Source organism: Aspergillus chevalieri, chromosome 8, assembly GCF_016861735.1.
Source record: "Aspergillus chevalieri M1 DNA, chromosome 8, nearly complete sequence".
NCBI lineage: Eukaryota > Fungi > Ascomycota > Eurotiomycetes > Eurotiales > Aspergillaceae > Aspergillus > Aspergillus chevalieri.
In genome coordinates, this window is record NC_057369.1 from 1,596,318 (window position 1) to 1,612,765 (window position 16,448).

At 52.0% G+C, this 16,448-nt stretch overlaps 7 protein-coding genes across 7 annotated transcripts; 4 read left to right on the forward strand and 3 right to left on the reverse strand.

Moving 5' to 3' along the window:
- Positions 1-508: 508 nt before the first annotated feature.
- On the forward strand, positions 509-1,664 carry ACHE_80536S (uncharacterized protein; the record flags this gene model as incomplete). The annotated part of the gene is made up of 2 exons (XM_043283917.1): positions 509-628; positions 696-1,664. 2 exons carry the CDS (start codon positions 509-511, stop codon positions 1,662-1,664), a joined length of 1,089 nt encoding a protein of 362 aa, XP_043141149.1.
- Positions 1,665-1,928: 264 nt separating this feature from the next.
- Positions 1,929-3,496, reverse strand: cox15 (cytochrome c oxidase assembly protein cox15; the record flags this gene model as incomplete). Its single annotated transcript, XM_043283918.1, has 2 exons — positions 1,929-3,042; positions 3,102-3,496. 2 exons carry the CDS (start codon positions 3,494-3,496, stop codon positions 1,929-1,931), a joined length of 1,509 nt encoding a protein of 502 aa, XP_043141150.1.
- Positions 3,497-3,872: 376 nt separating this feature from the next.
- ACHE_80538S (uncharacterized protein) lies at positions 3,873-5,380 on the forward strand (the record flags this gene model as incomplete). The annotated part of the gene is made up of 3 exons (XM_043283920.1): positions 3,873-4,377; positions 4,434-4,517; positions 4,569-5,380. The coding sequence occupies 3 exons, from the start codon at positions 3,873-3,875 to the stop codon at positions 5,378-5,380; spliced, it is 1,401 nt and encodes a 466-aa protein (XP_043141151.1).
- Positions 5,381-5,763: 383 nt separating this feature from the next.
- Positions 5,764-8,016, forward strand: abd1 (mRNA (guanine-N7)-methyltransferase; the record flags this gene model as incomplete). The annotated part of the gene is made up of 4 exons (XM_043283921.1): positions 5,764-5,967; positions 6,150-7,720; positions 7,768-7,934; positions 7,982-8,016. 4 exons carry the CDS (start codon positions 5,764-5,766, stop codon positions 8,014-8,016), a joined length of 1,977 nt encoding a protein of 658 aa, XP_043141152.1.
- A 233-nt stretch (positions 8,017-8,249) lies between these two features.
- On the forward strand, positions 8,250-9,692 carry ACHE_80540S (SUMO ligase MMS21; the record flags this gene model as incomplete). Its single annotated transcript, XM_043283922.1, has 1 exon — positions 8,250-9,692. One exon carries the CDS (start codon positions 8,250-8,252, stop codon positions 9,690-9,692), a length of 1,443 nt encoding a protein of 480 aa, XP_043141153.1.
- A 270-nt stretch (positions 9,693-9,962) lies between these two features.
- MIC33 (putative mitochondrial dicarboxylate carrier protein) lies at positions 9,963-10,973 on the reverse strand (the record flags this gene model as incomplete). Its single annotated transcript, XM_043283923.1, has 2 exons — positions 9,963-10,011; positions 10,069-10,973. The coding sequence occupies 2 exons, from the start codon at positions 10,971-10,973 to the stop codon at positions 9,963-9,965; spliced, it is 954 nt and encodes a 317-aa protein (XP_043141154.1).
- Positions 10,974-12,359: 1,386 nt separating this feature from the next.
- On the reverse strand, positions 12,360-14,561 carry acuF (phosphoenolpyruvate carboxykinase PCK1; the record flags this gene model as incomplete). Its single annotated transcript, XM_043283924.1, has 4 exons — positions 12,360-13,703; positions 13,996-14,196; positions 14,246-14,321; positions 14,380-14,561. 4 exons carry the CDS (start codon positions 14,559-14,561, stop codon positions 12,360-12,362), a joined length of 1,803 nt encoding a protein of 600 aa, XP_043141155.1.
- Positions 14,562-16,448: the final 1,887 nt, after the last annotated feature.

A 16,448-nucleotide genomic window follows, 5' to 3' on the forward strand; every position in this document is an offset into this window, starting at 1 on the left:
ATTAGGGGAATAAAAACCTTTAGCTTACCTTTTGAAATCGGAATACCCTTCAAGAATCTTTTGGACATCCAGCCTCATTATCATTTCTACACAATAAGACAGACAAATTACCATTCAATCCATTGTACAATGCTTTTTCTATCCAATCAAGGGAACTCTCCATGCCCATGCCTCAGTGATATGTCTCATCTACGTTCTCTCACCACATGTCTAAACAAGAAAGTAATAAGCAAAACAAAGTACTTTGTATACTGACTCAGACAATAGATAAAAAGGTCCATTTATCCTGTAGGTTCCAATGCTACGGAGGAGGGAACTTCCTGAATGCTTTTGTTTCCGCAGGTAGCATCCAGCTATAAAAGATGATCTCTTTCCTCTCTCTTGCCATTCACTTCTCCGGACTTTACTCCATATACACCCCTAACAGCGATATCTCCGGTGCCCTAACCTCCTTGAGACGGGACTTATCGGCACTCCATTGATGGTAATAATTACTATCTGATTCACGATGGTGAACCAAACAAAAAGTGACCAGGGGAACTGCTTTAAGGGCTTTCGTTTTCTGCCTTTTCCAGCTCGTCGTGGTTCTCGTTCTGCTCTGTATCCAGCGCCTCAGTTGCTTGAGAATGTTAGTCTCTTCCCGCTTGAAACTGATACCCAGGAGATCGTGGTTGCTGACATTTAGATGGAAACAGCTGCCGCTGAAAACAACCAAAGGCTCACCTTTCGTTCGAAAACACGAACAACCTTCTCCCATCGAATACTCCAGTGGCAGCGAGTCTTCCCCACTGAGGAACTCCGAGCCTCAGTATACTAATATGTCTGGAACACCTGGTTCCAGCTTTCCTTCCCCAGCTGCTCCCGCCGGCACGCCTCCTGCTACGTCTGTCACCACAACCGCCCAGACACAGCACTCCCTGACCCGAACACAATTCGAGCCAGTCACGGCGCACACCGCAAAGTGCGACCTTTGCAACGCCAGAAACGACTTGGGCATGTCCCGATGCTCGTCCTGCGGCTGGCAATCCTGCCATGCCTGCACGATCAAGAACGGCTGCACGCGGACGCACAACGCTGGGAGCCGCGTGCACACTGGCCCAATCGACCGGAACGAGCTTGTTTCATCAAGTGCCTTGCCCAAGAGCAAAAAGAAGAAAGGTCTACCCAAGCGAGAGAACGCCAACAAGGTCCAGAAGGACCTGGCGAGGCGCTCTCAGCGCGGATGTGGACGTGGGCGTGGAAGGGAGCAAGCGCAGACACCTCGCACCCAGTCTCAAACCAAAAGGGACCAGAGACAAGGTGTTCATAGGGCTCGCAGTCCCAGCCGTACCCCCGAAGCCACCGTTAATTCTCCCGTTTCCTTGGACGACTGGCAGTCCACCGCCCCGCTTCTCGACGACGAGGCCTTCACTCCCTCCACCGCCACCGACGTCGATGAGGCTGAAGCCGAAATGGACAAAGTCCTAGCCGGGGCTAGAAATTTGTACGCCTTCAGCCTCGAGGCGCACGGCGAGTGGATACAGGAGGAGCGAGAGAAGGAACCGGCGAGGAGGTGGTGCTATCAGGCGTATAAACTGAGCGATCTTCATGGGTATGCGCAGGACCAGGCGGCTAGAGCGATGGAGGAGTTTAGAAAGAGGGATGGGTGGTGGGGTTGTTTTTGAGGTTGGTTGGTGTCGTGGGGGATGAGGATGAGTGGATGTTTGCTTTCCTTTGTTTGGTTGGGTTATGGTGTCTTGGATTTTTTGGATGTTTTGTATGGATCAGTGGTCGGTATTACTGTGATTCGTGGACTGTAAATAGAGAAAATAACAAGTGAAAGAATCATATTTTACAAGGAAGAAGAGAGGTACTAGTTAATATACAGGCATATAGTCATCCATATCTTTTCGTGACAAACAACGAGAACAAGCCAGACAGAAGACTGACTATACCCTCTTAGCCGCGTGAGCAGCCGCCTGCGAAAACTGCTGCCCACGAGCCTTAACAGCCATCTGCAACAACTTCGCAGTCCTCGAGGGGTGCCAGACCCGGCTCCCCAGAACCATAACCCAGGTCAACAGGAACAAGCTACCAGCCTGGTGCGCCGAGGCAAGAGGAATAGGGACGAGGTAGAGCAAAGTTGAGATACCGAGTCCAACCTGCATGAACGCAAATGCGACAACGCCGTGAACGCCCTTTTTTGCGGCCGGTGGAAGTAGCTTCTTCATTGTGGGGGATTTTCGGGAGTATGCCCACAGGGCCATGATGCTGGTGAAGGTGGTGGTTGCCAGGATGCGGTGGTCGAGCTGGACGAGCGAGGGGTTCTCGAGCATGTTTCTCCACCAGAGGTCGGATCTGTCTTCGTGGCGGGAGTACCGTTCATCGAACAGCTCGGACTTGGGGGGAGCGAAGCCATTGCCCATGTACGGGAATTCGTTGTAGATCAGACCAGCATCGAGACCAGCAACGAGTGCGCCAGAGATGACCGTGGTGAAGACAAGGAGAGCCAGACCAGCAACGGAACGACGGAACAGCTTGAGCCGGGGGTCACGAAGTGCCTCGAGCGTTTTAATTCCAGCCTCCGGATCCACCATGAGTCGACGAGACCGCAAGATTGCAAGACCGTTCCAGAGCATAGCAACATAGCAGACGAATGCTGCACCCAGGTGTGCCGTCAAACGGTACTGGCTGACACGAGGGTGACTACCGGGAGCGAACAGATCATCTTTCAATCCCGACTTGACCATCCACCAGCCAATGAATCCTTGAAATCCAATGAGACCGGCGATTCCAGCAAGACGCAGAGCCATTGGCTTGCTGACTTTCTTGCGGGCGACGAAGTAGATAGCGGGGAAGATGAACGACAGACCGACGAAGCGGCCCCAGATACGGTGGATCCATTCCATGTAGTAGATCGACTTAAATTCGGAGAGGGTCATGTGCGGATTTAGGAGCTTGAATTCGGGGGATTCGCGGTATTTTGAAAATTCAGATTCCCAGTCTTCGTCGTTCATGGGAGGGAGGGAGCCGGTGACGGGACGCCATTCCGTGATGCTTAACCTGTAACGACTCGATTAGCCTTGTTCATGATCGTGCTTAGTTCCCATGGAAGTACACACCCTGATTCCGTCAATCGAGTCAAACCACCAAAGATCACAATACCAAACACACTGACCGCACTGCCTAGCAGCCAGTACGCAACCGATTTATCGCTAACCTGCGGAAAGCTCGACTTCGCTTTTGTCGCGCCTTCCTCTGCAGCATTGGCAACCGTAGATGACGAAACCGATCTTCTCAGATTCTGCGAGAAAAATTGTCTAGTCTTCGAGTTCAGGATCGTAGGATTGGCTCTCTGGCCAGACTGAGCGAAGGATAGGCCGGCTAACTGTCTACGGAAAGCGGATTTGGTCGCATAATTCTGAGTACGTAGGCATTGGCGACAGGTGAAGGAATCCTTGAATAACCGGGGCGCGAAGCCTCGGGCCCAGGATGCTGAGCTCCCCAAGGAAGCCATGATTGTTGATTCCTGGGAATATCCTAGGTGGGAGAGATACAAATAAATGGCATGATTATTGAAAACCGCGAAAAATCGCGAAGTCGGAGGCCGAGACGCCGAGGGCCAATCAGAGGACATATATTTGTCTACTAAACCAATTTATTAGGAGATTCTTGTGCTAGGCAGAAGAGGCTAGGTCTTGATTCATTTAATCTAGAATTCACTGTGGAAGTACTCTGTAGACAAGACTTGATTCTATATGCCTGACTCTTAAGGCATATATGCAAATTGCCGGTTTGGGTATGGCGCGGTACATCATCTCGAAGACCGCAGACCAACAGAACAACCACTTCACCCATCCTCCTTGCCCAATCCAATTATACAACCAGGAAAAATGTCCTACGCACTAGAAACCAAAAAGCGCAAATTCCACCGAGTCCTCGAATCCCTAACCAAACCCTCGATCCCCGACCAACCAGCCAAAGAATCCACCACCACCGGAGCTCCGACAACAGCACGCGATGCGATCAAGAAGATCCGCTTGAGCAAAGACGACAATAGCTCCTCTACTTCTTCCATCAAGAATTCGATGCTGAAAGTCGCCCGACCCGGCACGCGGGCATCCTCTGTTTCGTCGACAGCACGACCCAGTTTCGTCCCTTGGGACCGCGAGCGCTTCCTCGAACGACTCGAGACGTTTCGTCGGGTGGATCGCTGGTCTCCGAAGCCGACTGCGGTTAGTGAAGTGGCTTGGGCGAAGCAAGGATGGATCTGTACGGATGTGTCGCGGGTGACATGTGTTGGGGGTTGTGGCGGATCGGTGGTTGTCAAGTTGCCGGACGAGCTGGATGAATTGGATGGGTATGATGCGGAGAAAGTGCAGGAAAGGAAGGACGTCCGTATGTTTCACTCGACCCATGATTTAGATTCAATGGGGAAACTAACCGAAGCGCAGGCGCAAGGCTCGTGGAGGAATATACAAAACGTTTGGTCGAAGGTCATGGTGAGAATTGCCCGTGGAGGAACAAGGGCTGCGATGGTGAGTGCATTCTGCATTTTTCCTGGCTACACTCAATGCTAATTTATCTAGCTACGATCCATCGCCTGCCCTTGTCCAACCCTGATGTAGCAATCTCCGGCCTACAAAAACGGTACTTGAACTTGGTGAAGATGGAGGATAAACTACCAGTGGAGGAAGCCATCCAGACACCGGAGTCGCTTGATCTTGACGAAATCATCAACATATTACCAACCGGATTTGTTGAACCAGACAAGCCAAGTGAAACAATTGAACCAGAAAAGCAGCCAGAGACGACACAGCCAGAGACCCCCAAACCGGAGACAAAGGAAGGAGAAAAACAAAAGAGCGCTCCTCAAACTCAGGAAGAGATATCTCAGAAAATCACAATCAACAAAGCAGCTTTCGCATTGGCATTATTTGGCTGGGATACTGTCTCAGACGGAGCAGCAGGACTAGCTGCGTGTGGTGCGTGTTTCCGACGACTTGGTCTCTGGATGTACAAACCAAAATATGGAGACACCGAGCTTGACACTCAGTTGGAAGTGGCCGGTGAACACATGGAGTACTGTCCCTGGGTCAGCGGTAAAGCGCAGAGCGGTACAGGCAAGCCGACTGATAAACCAGAGACATTGCGCAGCGGATGGCAAGTCTCGACTCAGGCGCTGAAAGTGAAGCATCGTCGCCAAATCCGCTCAACTGCCTCGATGGACACTCTCCGCGCTGGCTCGGAGACGCCTTCAATGATGGATGGGTCAGTGGTAGATTCAGAGGTTGACGAGGAGACTAAGAAGGCTACTGATCGCGAGTGGTGGTCGAAGATCCGGCGAATGCGGCAGGTCTTGAATGTCAACTTTCCCAGGAAGTCGACCCCGGGGCATTGATTGTATTGGACCAATTGTTCTCTTGTTATTATCGCATTCCTCAAGCACGGCGTCGAGGTCATGTTATTTGGTTCCTATGTATATACCCATTGACGTCATAGATCCTCAGATATTCAAGCATTTAATGTCTTTGATAGCAGTTCTGGTGACTATTCCACACACTGCAGTACTCTCTACCAATCCTCTCCATTGATTCTATAACCCTGTATCTTCACTGTAGTGAATCTCTTCCGGATGCGGTAAGGGGAATGACGGAAAGCGCTGGGCTCAACCAAGGAATCCAGGGAAGGGAACCGTCAGTGAATGGGTTTGTCTTTCACAATGAAAGCCACCAAGCTCTTCTTTCCCCAAATTTTTCCATCTTCACCCTCTACAGCTACAGCATGAGCGATGACCGGCGAGTATCAGGAGGCGCTATGTATGATCCCGCCCGCGACGCTTGGGCTGACCGCGACGCCGACGCGGGCTCTTGGCCTCAGCGCCGCACTGTGGACCAGGAGGCCCAGTCGTACTCTCCGCCAGCACCAGCGCAAGCTCCTCGTCCAGTTTCTCCGGTGTATGCTGTTCCTGTTCCTGGCCCCGGTCCGGTGAGTATCTTTTTTATCCGCTCGTTTGTCTTTTGCTGCGTGGTTGTTCCGAGTGCGCTAGTAGCTGGTGTGGGTATTTTCCGCGGCTAGCTAGTGAAACTGGTTTCTGCGATTCGTCGTTCATCCTTTTTGTTGGCTTGATTGAGGCCAATTCTTTTACTGATGGACTTGTGCTTGTGAAGCAGTCTTCGTATGATACAGAGCCGTCCGTGAAACCAGCTGCGCAAGAAATTTCTACTGCCGCTCCAGAAGAGCCACCGCATCGTCACATCTCTACGGAACAGACAGGAGCCCCGGAACCCGATAAAGAGACCACTCGATCCTCCAAGCTCACAAAGAAGAAAGGAAAACGCCCGGCTGCCAAAGCAATGGACAGCCCCGACGCCACCAGACCGGCTTCCGAAGCCACCGACTTCGTCGCCAGCCCATCCGACCCAAACGGTGAGAAGAAGAGAAAACTAGCGGAAGAGAAACCAGAGGAGCCCAAACCAGGCTCAGACCGCCCAGTCTCCAAGCGCAAGCGTCTCGAAGAACGACACCAGAAGCTACGCAAACGTGGCCGAACACCACCGTCTGCTTACGCACGACGCGATGCGGATGAGAATTCGGGCCGCAGTCGTGATACCCCGAAGGATCGCTCGCCTTCGCCGCCGCCGAGAGCACCGACTCCTGAAGCGCAATCGCGGCCGCGCAAGAGGCCGGGTGGTGGTGCAAGGATGGGGCTTGTTGACCGTGAGACGATACGGCGGAGGCAGGAGGAGCGGGAGCGTGCTCAGGAGAATGATGCTATGCGGGCGTCTCAGGTTCGTGGGGTGACAGATGTTGTCCGTCAGCATTACAATACGGTGCCGCAGCGAGGAAAGGAATGGCGGAAGACGGAGAGTAAGATCAAGGGTCTGCGGAGCTTTAACAACTGGATCAAGAGTACTTTGATCCAGAAGTTCTCTCCGGACGAAGAGTTCCTCTCGCGTTACGCTGATTCCAAGGACTGGGCAGAAGGCACCGGGCCAATGCCGATGGAGGAAAGACGTCTTCTAGTAGTCGACTTGGGCTGCGGTAAGGGAGGTGATCTGGGCAAATGGCAGCAAGCTCCGCAGCCAGTGGACCTCTACGTTGGCCTTGACCCAGCAGATATATCTGTCGAGCAAGCTCGCGACCGTTACAGTTCGATGAGAAATGGCCGTGGCCCGCGCGGACGCCGTGGTCCACTGTTCCATGGCGAGTTCATCCCCAAGGACTGTTTCGGAGAGTTCCTGGGCGATATCCCTATCATCCAGCAGGTCGGGATTGATCCGAACGCAGGTCCGGGAGGTTCGGTCATGAGCTCGCGATGGGGTGGTGGAGGATTTGACGTCGTCGCATCCATGTTCGCCATCCACTACGCATTCGAGAGCGAAGAAAAGGCGCGCCAAATGCTTCGCAACGTTTCCGGATTGCTGAGGAAGGGTGGTCGGTTTTTGGGGGTGTGTCCCAACTCAGACGTCATCAGCGCACGGGTGGCCGAATACAACACGAAGCGCAAGGAACGCGAAACAGCCAAGCAGGAGAAACCAGAAGATCCTGAAGACGGCGAGGTTGAGGAGGATGATAACAAGCCAGCATGGGGAAATAGCATCTACCAAGTCCGGTTCCCCGGTCCCGCGCCGGACGATGGCGTCTTCCGGCCGCCATTTGGATGGCGATACACATATTTCATGGAAGAAGCGGTGGAGGGAATTCCGGAATACGTCGTGCCCTGGGAAGCTTTTCGAGCGTAAGCCTCCTTTTCCCATTCTTCACCGATCACCGCTAACCAGTCAGTCTGACCGAGGATTACAACCTCGAACTCTCCTACCGCAAGCCATTCCTGGACATCTGGCGAGACGAGCAGAATGATTCTGAATTGAGACCGCTTAGTGAACGCATGGGAGTACGGGATCGGGAGACTGGTGCTCTACTGATGACCGAGGAGGAGAAGGAAGCAGCCAGTAAGTGCAGCACGGTGTACTTGCTTTGAATTATGCTAATAGTCCAGGTTTCTATCACGCATTCTGTTTCTACAAGGTTTAATACCAGCATATTGATAGACAATCGAGTACTGTACCAATCTGACCATCCCGTAGTTATCTAGATATAGTTAACTAGTTACTCCATAGATGCCTGTAACATAAGGCATGGTAAATCATACCCAAAACAGACTAGCGCATCGCGCCGCGTCCATCGTATTTTCTCCTCCACATACATACTTGTACTTGTACTCCCCAGGCCCAAAGCCCGATACACCAGGCTGGTCAAGCTACAAAATGCCATTAGCGACCCCAACACCCTCCCGCAACAGCCGCTATGCCTCCACCACCACCAACGACAACGGCAATGACGATGGCATCCCCAACCTCGACCAGCAACTCCCACCCTACGAACCTCCTCTCGCACCCCTAACGCAAAAATCGCAAACCGCCCTCGCGGACCTCGCCCAGTCGCACAAACTCAAAGCCCTCCAAACGCACATTACCCACGCGGTCGAGAAACTCGGCGACTCGGCGGCGCAGGTCAATGAGCGGTTAACTGATGCGAGGGAGCGGTATACGCGGTACACGGCGAGGAAGAGGTCGAGGAGTCAATATGAGAATGAAAATAATGGAGGAGAAGACCAGAGGGAGGGCGAGGGTGAGGACGAGAAGGATGAAGAATTCCAGCGCTTCAAAAGGACAGAAGAACAAGTCCACGCTATAACCGAGAAACTCGAGTCCGAAATGCGCGGCATCGTCGATACAGAAGTCAAAGCCGGCGGTCTTATATCCATCCTCGCAGACCTGGGTAAAGAAGCAGAAGCCGCGTCTACGGCTACACAGCGCCAACAACCCCGCAACACACGACGACGAAGACGCAATTCCAACCCTGACTCGGACGAGGAAGCGGAAAACGAGGACGAAGAAGACGAAGACTACCAAGAAACCCAACAATCCCAGCGAGCCAGCGAACCCCCCAGCCAGAAATTAACAACCCAACTCACCACCGAAACCCAAAACTGGCACGCCCTCTCCCTAACCCAACGCTACTCCACAAACAACACCTACATCGGCTTCTACCGCATGGTCCACGACGCCAAGCACCCCGGCGACGACATCCCCCCTCTCCCACACGCCTCAACATGGTTCAGACACCTCGAAGACCCGTCCACCGCCGCAGTCCCTCCACGAACCCAGACACGGCCGCAAACTCGCCGGCACCAGTCCACTCCCGCTGAGGGTAATGACGAGGATATTGCTATTGAAAAAGAGCGCGTCTCGCTGAAGTGTCCGTTGACGCTGCTTACGTTCAATGAGCCGTTGACGTCGACGAAGTGCCCGCATAGTTTTGAGGCGCAGGCGATTATGGATATGATTTCGCATAGTCCGATGATGGTGCCTGTTGGCCGGGATCGGAGAAATCGTGTGCGTGCGGTGAAGTGTCCGGTTTGTTCGGTTGTGTTGACGCAAGAGGATTTGAAGAGGGATGCGGTTTTGGAGAGGAGGGTTAGGAGGATGCAGAGACAGCAGCAGGAGGAGGAGGAGGAGGAGGATGAAGATGAGGATGAGGATGAGGATGGGGGAGATGGTCGTCGGAGGAAGAGAAACAGGGCTCAGCGGAAGTCTGGGATTACAGTTGCTAGCGACGATGAAGATGATGACGATGACGAGGAAGAAGCGCAGCCTGTTCGGGTCAAGCAAGAAAAGGCCATGACGCGTGGTCCTAGTGCTATTTAGTGTATATAATTGCTACAGATCACATAAATTAAAGGTATCGCTCGATTGAAGCCATCCCGACCACACCGGCCGCGGGGTATATAAAACAGACTCTAACAGTACATAATAAACGCTGAATAGAAAGGACGTGTCATCAGCATGACAGTCATTGCGAGTCACATAAAGACAATCAAAGAATCAGGGAAAGTAAAGCCGCCGTCCAGGCAATCCATCTGTTCCAGACAAATGAACACAGCGTAAAACCAATATAAAAAGCCAACCCAAAGAAAATTACTTGGTGAGAATGCGAAGATAATCGGCCACGATCAACGTTACCATCCTGTGGAGCAGTGGGTCAGCGAAGGACAGCTAAATAAGACAATGTGGGGACACTAACGCATGAGGCGCGATCCGCACATAATACGTGCCGAAACCACGGTAAAACCGCAACCAACCCTCATCCCGGATGACCTTGCCGGCACAGTCCAACATACCCTTGTACGGCAACTTCCCAGTCTGTGGATCCTTCTGCTGTTTCTGCAGACGCGTCTTGATAAAGTCAAACGGCAACGACAAGAAACTAGCAAAGAATCCCGCAATAGCAGAAGCCGCGAACGTCTGGTTCTGAGCCGACAGGTTCGTCCGCTTGGCCAGCTGAGCCTTAGACTCGGAGAAGAACGCCAACTGGCCCAGGTTGAGCGACATGGCACGCACAACAGTCGGGAAAGCACCAGCCCACAACGCACCAACACCCTCACTCTTCGAAATACGAGCCAGAGCATCAAGAACACCACGGTAATTCGCACGCTTCTCAGGTGCCTTCAGCCCATCAGACTGCATGCGAATAAGAGCCAGATCGGCCGGGTTTCCAACCATGGCGGCGATACCACCGGCAGCGAGACCGGCACCGGCACGCTCCCCAAACGACACGCCTCGGTTGGAAGACTCGGCATTCTTGTTAAGCGTCTTCATGAAGGTATCAAAGAATCCCAGACGCGCAGTAGTGTAGACAGCCTGACGCAGCAGACCAGCGGACAGACCGGTGTAGAGATCGGCCACCTTGCCCGAGGTGATTATATCACGGGCCACGCCAAACGCAGAGGGACGGGGCCCGGTCCGGACACCTTCACCGGCGAGTTGTAGACGGACCTTGATCATGTCGAGGGGCTGGATGACGACGGTAGCAGTCATCCCTGCCAAACCGCCGTTGACGAAGGGGAGGGCTGCTCGGGTGTAGGGGTGGTGGAGGAAGTTAGGGGCAGGCTGGGCCTGGGAGGGAGTTGCTTCTTTGACGGTAGCCATGGCTGTTGTTGATAAGACGTTAGCGGATGATCGTATAGCCTGGTGAGAGCTACGAGGATGAACACCTACCGTAGAGATGGAAGTATCACAACGTCACAGAAGCAGAAGCGATAACAAGAACGGGGTACACAAGTATATATACCAGCTCAGGACGAAACAGAGAACCGAAAACGCAACCGAAATGGAGAGCAGGAGAGATGAAAAGGAGATAAAGCGAGGACGTCAATCTTCCAGCCAGATATAATAACCGACGAAACAACGGAAAGCGACGGATCTGCCCGATTGAGTAACTGCGTATACTGCTCTTTCCTTCTATACTTGCTTTTCTATATAATGCTATACTATATACTACCAGTGATTCATTTTTCTTGCATAGTTCTATAATCAATCAATACCCAGTTTATTCTCACATTGTCCCTATTATCTACACTACCATCTACAATGCCCTCATACTGCTGTACGGGGAGAACTCATAATACAACGATAATAACCTCCCCCCATAACGTCATAAACTGCGGGGCCGGTAACTTACATAACAATACATTACACATCTTCCTGTCACCCGCTAGTCCGTTTTAAGTAACCACGAGAACCGACCGGGATCCCGACAATCGATATTCTACTCCGTAGCTGGGGAAAACAGCCATAGATGAGCCGAGTATGTATCCGTAGCCATCACGAATAGATACCATTGATAATGAGTACCGCAATATACAGCAGAATAATTGATAACTAGTACTAGAACTTGAAAAGTACTATGAAAGGATACGTGAATTCCCTCCGCCCGAATCTCACCCGAGGATATACATCTGCCTTGGTACATACAGCCTACTACGTACGGTTGTATACGTGCTAGCCATAGTTCCATTCCTCCCGCACCCTTGTCACTGAATTATATTCTTCCGTGATGGGGTCCCCCTCGGGTGACGGTCCGGTAAGTGTTTGTTCTCTGTTGGTGTTAGCACACGGGTCCACGGACCGTGGCTATGAGGCCAATCACCAGTCCATAATTACTAGTTCCCTGACCGGGTGTACTAGTAAACTGTCAATGATGGATCCCGCGGGAAACAGCCGGTAAATATTTTTACCTAGATCCTATTCCCGGCGTTGGTTTCCTGTCAACCGAGATAGTGGCTGTCTTGCCGGTAATGGCTGTGGCAGGGCGTCTTGTAGAGGCCTGAGCATACTACTTTACTAGTTACAATGTTGATGCTACACGGACTACACCCAAGTACGGACTAAGTGCGGAATATGGAGTAAAGAATAAGATGAAGTATTCAGGTATCAATGATATCATTCTTTTCCCTGTACATAAAAATGAAATACAAATACCAAAACTCACGCCATGCAATTATTTAAACAAAGGAAACAAACAGAAAAACGAAATCATGAAACAACTGGCCCAGCAGCAATCACATCTTCTGTTGCCTGGTCCGCATACTTTGTGAAGTTGTCGTTGAACAACTTGCCCAGCTTGTTAACCTCGTCCTTGAAGCTCGTCGACGCGGTCCAGCTGTTCTTGGGGTTAAGCAGCTCCGAAGGAACACCCGGGCAGCTCTTGGGAACGGGCAGGTTGAAGACGTCGTACACCTCGTACTCTGCGTTGGCGAGCTCGCCGCTGTGGATGGCGTCGAGGATAGCACGGGTGTACTTGAGCGGGCAACGCTTGCCACCAGTGGTAGCGCCAGCGCCAACCCAGCCGGTGTTGAGAAGCCATGCGTTGGCCTTGTGCTGCGAGATCTTGTCCGCGAGCATACGGGCATAGCGCATGGGGTGCAGAGCCAAGAAAGGTTGAGCGAAGCAAGACGAGAAGGTGGCCTGGGGCTCGGTGACACCGTCCTCAGTACCAGCCATCTTGGAGGTGTAACCAGAAATGAAGTGGAACATGGTCTGCTCGGTGGTAAGCTTGGAGATCGGAGGCAGGACACCACGGGCATCGCAAGTCAACAGGATGATGTTGGTGGGGTGGCTGTCGCTCAGGCAGGGGAGCTTGGCGTTGTCAATGTACTCAATGGGGTAGGCGCAACGAGTGTTCTCGGTCAGGGTGCTGTCATCGTAGTCGACTTCACGGGTGATGGGGTCGAAGACAGTGTTCTCCAGAACCGATCCGAAGCGGATAGCGTTGAAAATGTCGGGCTCCTTCTCAGCAGAGAGACCGATGCACTTGGCGTAGCAGCCACCCTCAATGTTGAAGACACCACGGTCAGTCCAGCAGTGCTCGTCGTCACCAATCAGAGCACGCTTGGGGTCGGCAGAGAGTGTGGTCTTGCCGGTACCCGACAGACCAAAGAAGACGGTAACATCACCGTTCTGACCCTCGTTGGCGGAGGAGTGCAGAGTCAAGACGTTGTGCTTAACGGGCATTTCGTAGAAGAGGATAGTGAAGACACCCTTCTTCATCTCACCGGCGTACTCGGTACCGAGGATAACCATCTCCTTCTCAGCGAAGTTGATGGCGACGGAAGTGGCCGAGGTCATACCCTCGGTGAAGCGGTTGGCGGGGAAAGAACCAGCGTTGTAGATCACGTAGTCGGGGTGGAAGTGCTCAAGCTCCTCACGCTTGGGGCGGATGAGCATGTTGCGCATGAAGAGAGCGTGGTAGGCACGGGCGCAAACAACCCGGACCTTGATACGGTACCGCTCATCCCAGCCGGCATAACCGTCAATAACGTAGATGCGGTTACGCGTGTTGAGGTAGTCGACAGCACGTTCACGGTTGATCCGCCAGACCTGAAGGAGTTTAGTTAGCCTCAGCCCTATAGAATGACATCATGACACGTGATGCGGCTGGTGGAGAATGCGGATCACGCCATGCCCGAAAAGGCAAATGGGTCACATGCCCCTATCTTCGGGTTGTACACGATAAGGGATACATAAATGCCTCAACGTCGCAGGAAGACATGTCACAAAGCATCCATAGCAGCGGCACTTTCATGCAAGTTGGAAAAATGCCGCTGCCAGAAAGCTTGACCGCGGCCACGCAAGGGAGAGTGCATGGACAAGGGAATGTAACAAAACTTACGTCTGTGGTCATGGGCTTGTTCACGGGTCCCCACCAGACATCCTTTTCTGACGATTCCTCCTTGACAATCCGCTTATCTGAGGGAGAACGGCCAGTTTTGGCACCGGAGTAGGCAGAGAGAGCACCGCTGGAGGTGATGGCAGAGCCGGTTTCGTAGACGAGAGCATCTTCGTAGAGCGCAGGGACAGAGGGGTTTGCAATCTGCGCCATTAGTATAGAACTTCATGATGGAATAGAAGAGGGAACATACAATAGCGACACGGTTGTAGTCAATGTGTGCGTGCTCGTGGAGTTCCTCCTCGAGTTCAGTGTGACGGTTACCCGGCCTGGAACAGTTAGTTGCCACGTCCAGATAGTATCAGAAAGGGAAAAGAATGAACATACTGAACACCACCGGGGTGCAGAGCGGTACGATTAACAGAAGTAGCAACCATATTGACTAGAGAAGTAGAATGATAATTGTTGTTGCGCTGCTTTGCGACTTGTTGTTCGAAGAAATCTGAGTAGAGAGGACCAGATTCTCGAGGGAGACCCGGGGGTATATGAATGTTCTGCGACGAGGCCATGATTCGGTGGTTCGCGAGTTGGAGAGCAGCCGTTGAGGCGGATTGCCTTGGGTTCTCCACACGGGAGATGTCGGATTAGTGGCGAGAATCCGAAAAGACCCGAGAAAACCCCAGATTATTGCGAGCGGACACGAAGAGGTTACGGAAGCGCTAAGAATGGATAAAGGAATGGACAGGGGGGATTGGATAGTATTGCGAGAAAATCACGCGTGATTTAGGGGGAAATACGTTGCAAGTATGCAGGAGAAAAGTACAGAGTGCAGCGGAAGAAATAGTTGAGTACTTCTACAAGTGCAGAACAGGAAAGAATGATTGTCACGACGGTCACGACTACGCAGTGGTGACGTTACTGGGAGGTTCAAGGAAATTCTTACAAGTACAATTAGATCCAGAAAAGCGGAAGAAAGCCAGAAAAGAGGCTATTCGAAATACAGTAACCATCCTCTCCATACTCTATTGTAGTGAATCCAACCGGCTTCGTGACGAAATGCCGGCCGAGGGGAGCACTATCGGCTCGCTTATTGGTTACCGACCATCCCCACTTACATAATAGCCTTCCAGTGGCTGGGCCGAGGGTATCCTTGTGGACAGCCAATCAGAATACGCACTGGTCCTGATTTCGCATCAATGGGAGAACTTATTGCCGCTGTTATTCTTACATGGTACGTAGTAGTACCAGTATAAGATCCTTTTCCCCGTTGCCACTACAGTACTTTTGAAGAAGAATCAGAAGCAAGGACCATGAATCAATAGTTTCTGTGCCAGTACTGGTAGAATAGTGAATGCGGTCTGAGTGTGGTCTACAAACGGATAGCAAGTGACGGTCTCGACCGCAGGACTCGGGAAGGCGAAGACATTTCGGGAAACATTACGTAGTGCTGCACGAGATGCATCAGAACAAGAGCTTAGCCTGCTCCATAATTGATAATGATAGCCAACTTTTGGACTGTGCAACAGGACTATACTCGATAGCAATCCTGCACTGCTTCCGAGTCGGAATGTTTGACATTCCGATGCGGCATTTTCAGTTGGTCAGAACAAAGCCCTCCCTATATGTCCCGGTTCGATCCTGTTGCAACCGGTTCCTTGTCCTACATTGCCCGAAGTGGACCTACCGTGTCGGGGAGGAGGGCATGTGGTTTATTCATACTTCTGCGACCATTATTCAGGGTGTATACCCCAGGTATCCATAAGGCCCCTTCCCTCTGTCTGGAGACTCCGCAGTTCGGATGCGGGGTACAGTAGTTCAGAGGATTGTTTTTCTTGGTTCTGTCCGGTGACTCCTTTTTTCCGATGTCACGGGATCCTGACCCTGTGGTCTTGGATGTCACTTGATATGCCTACGGGAATGGTATATTTCTGTAGCCTGTAGGCGAGCCAATCACACAGTATAACGATGAGATGATCATGCAAGACCACGCGCAATAGGATTTGAGCTAGCAAAGCATGGAGTATGTTTGGGCATTCATGATACACGAAGGTCATTCTGTGCTGCGCAGATGTGTACCATAAGCTTCTTCAAGTAATTACCAGAGATCCAGGCTCCCAAAGGTGGAATCTCTGATCCAGGATCGCCATGCCTTTGTTTAGTTAAGGCACCAACCTGCTCGTAATAGCCATCCTTGCCTTCCACCTCACTCAACAGCAGCCCGAAATAGCGCATTTCATCGATCTTCTTCTCGCCTTCAATTCGCCAATACCTGGTAAACATAATCAGACCACACAACGCCCCAGAAATTGGGGGGAATCCCTCGAATTTCTGTGTTTTGTAGTTGGTTTTCTAGGACTTGCCTCCCTCCAAAGCATGTACCGAAATTATGCGCTTCCTTTGCTGTTGTCACCGCTATGCAGCCGTGCTGGTCCGATGTTCTGCCTTTCCAGAAGATA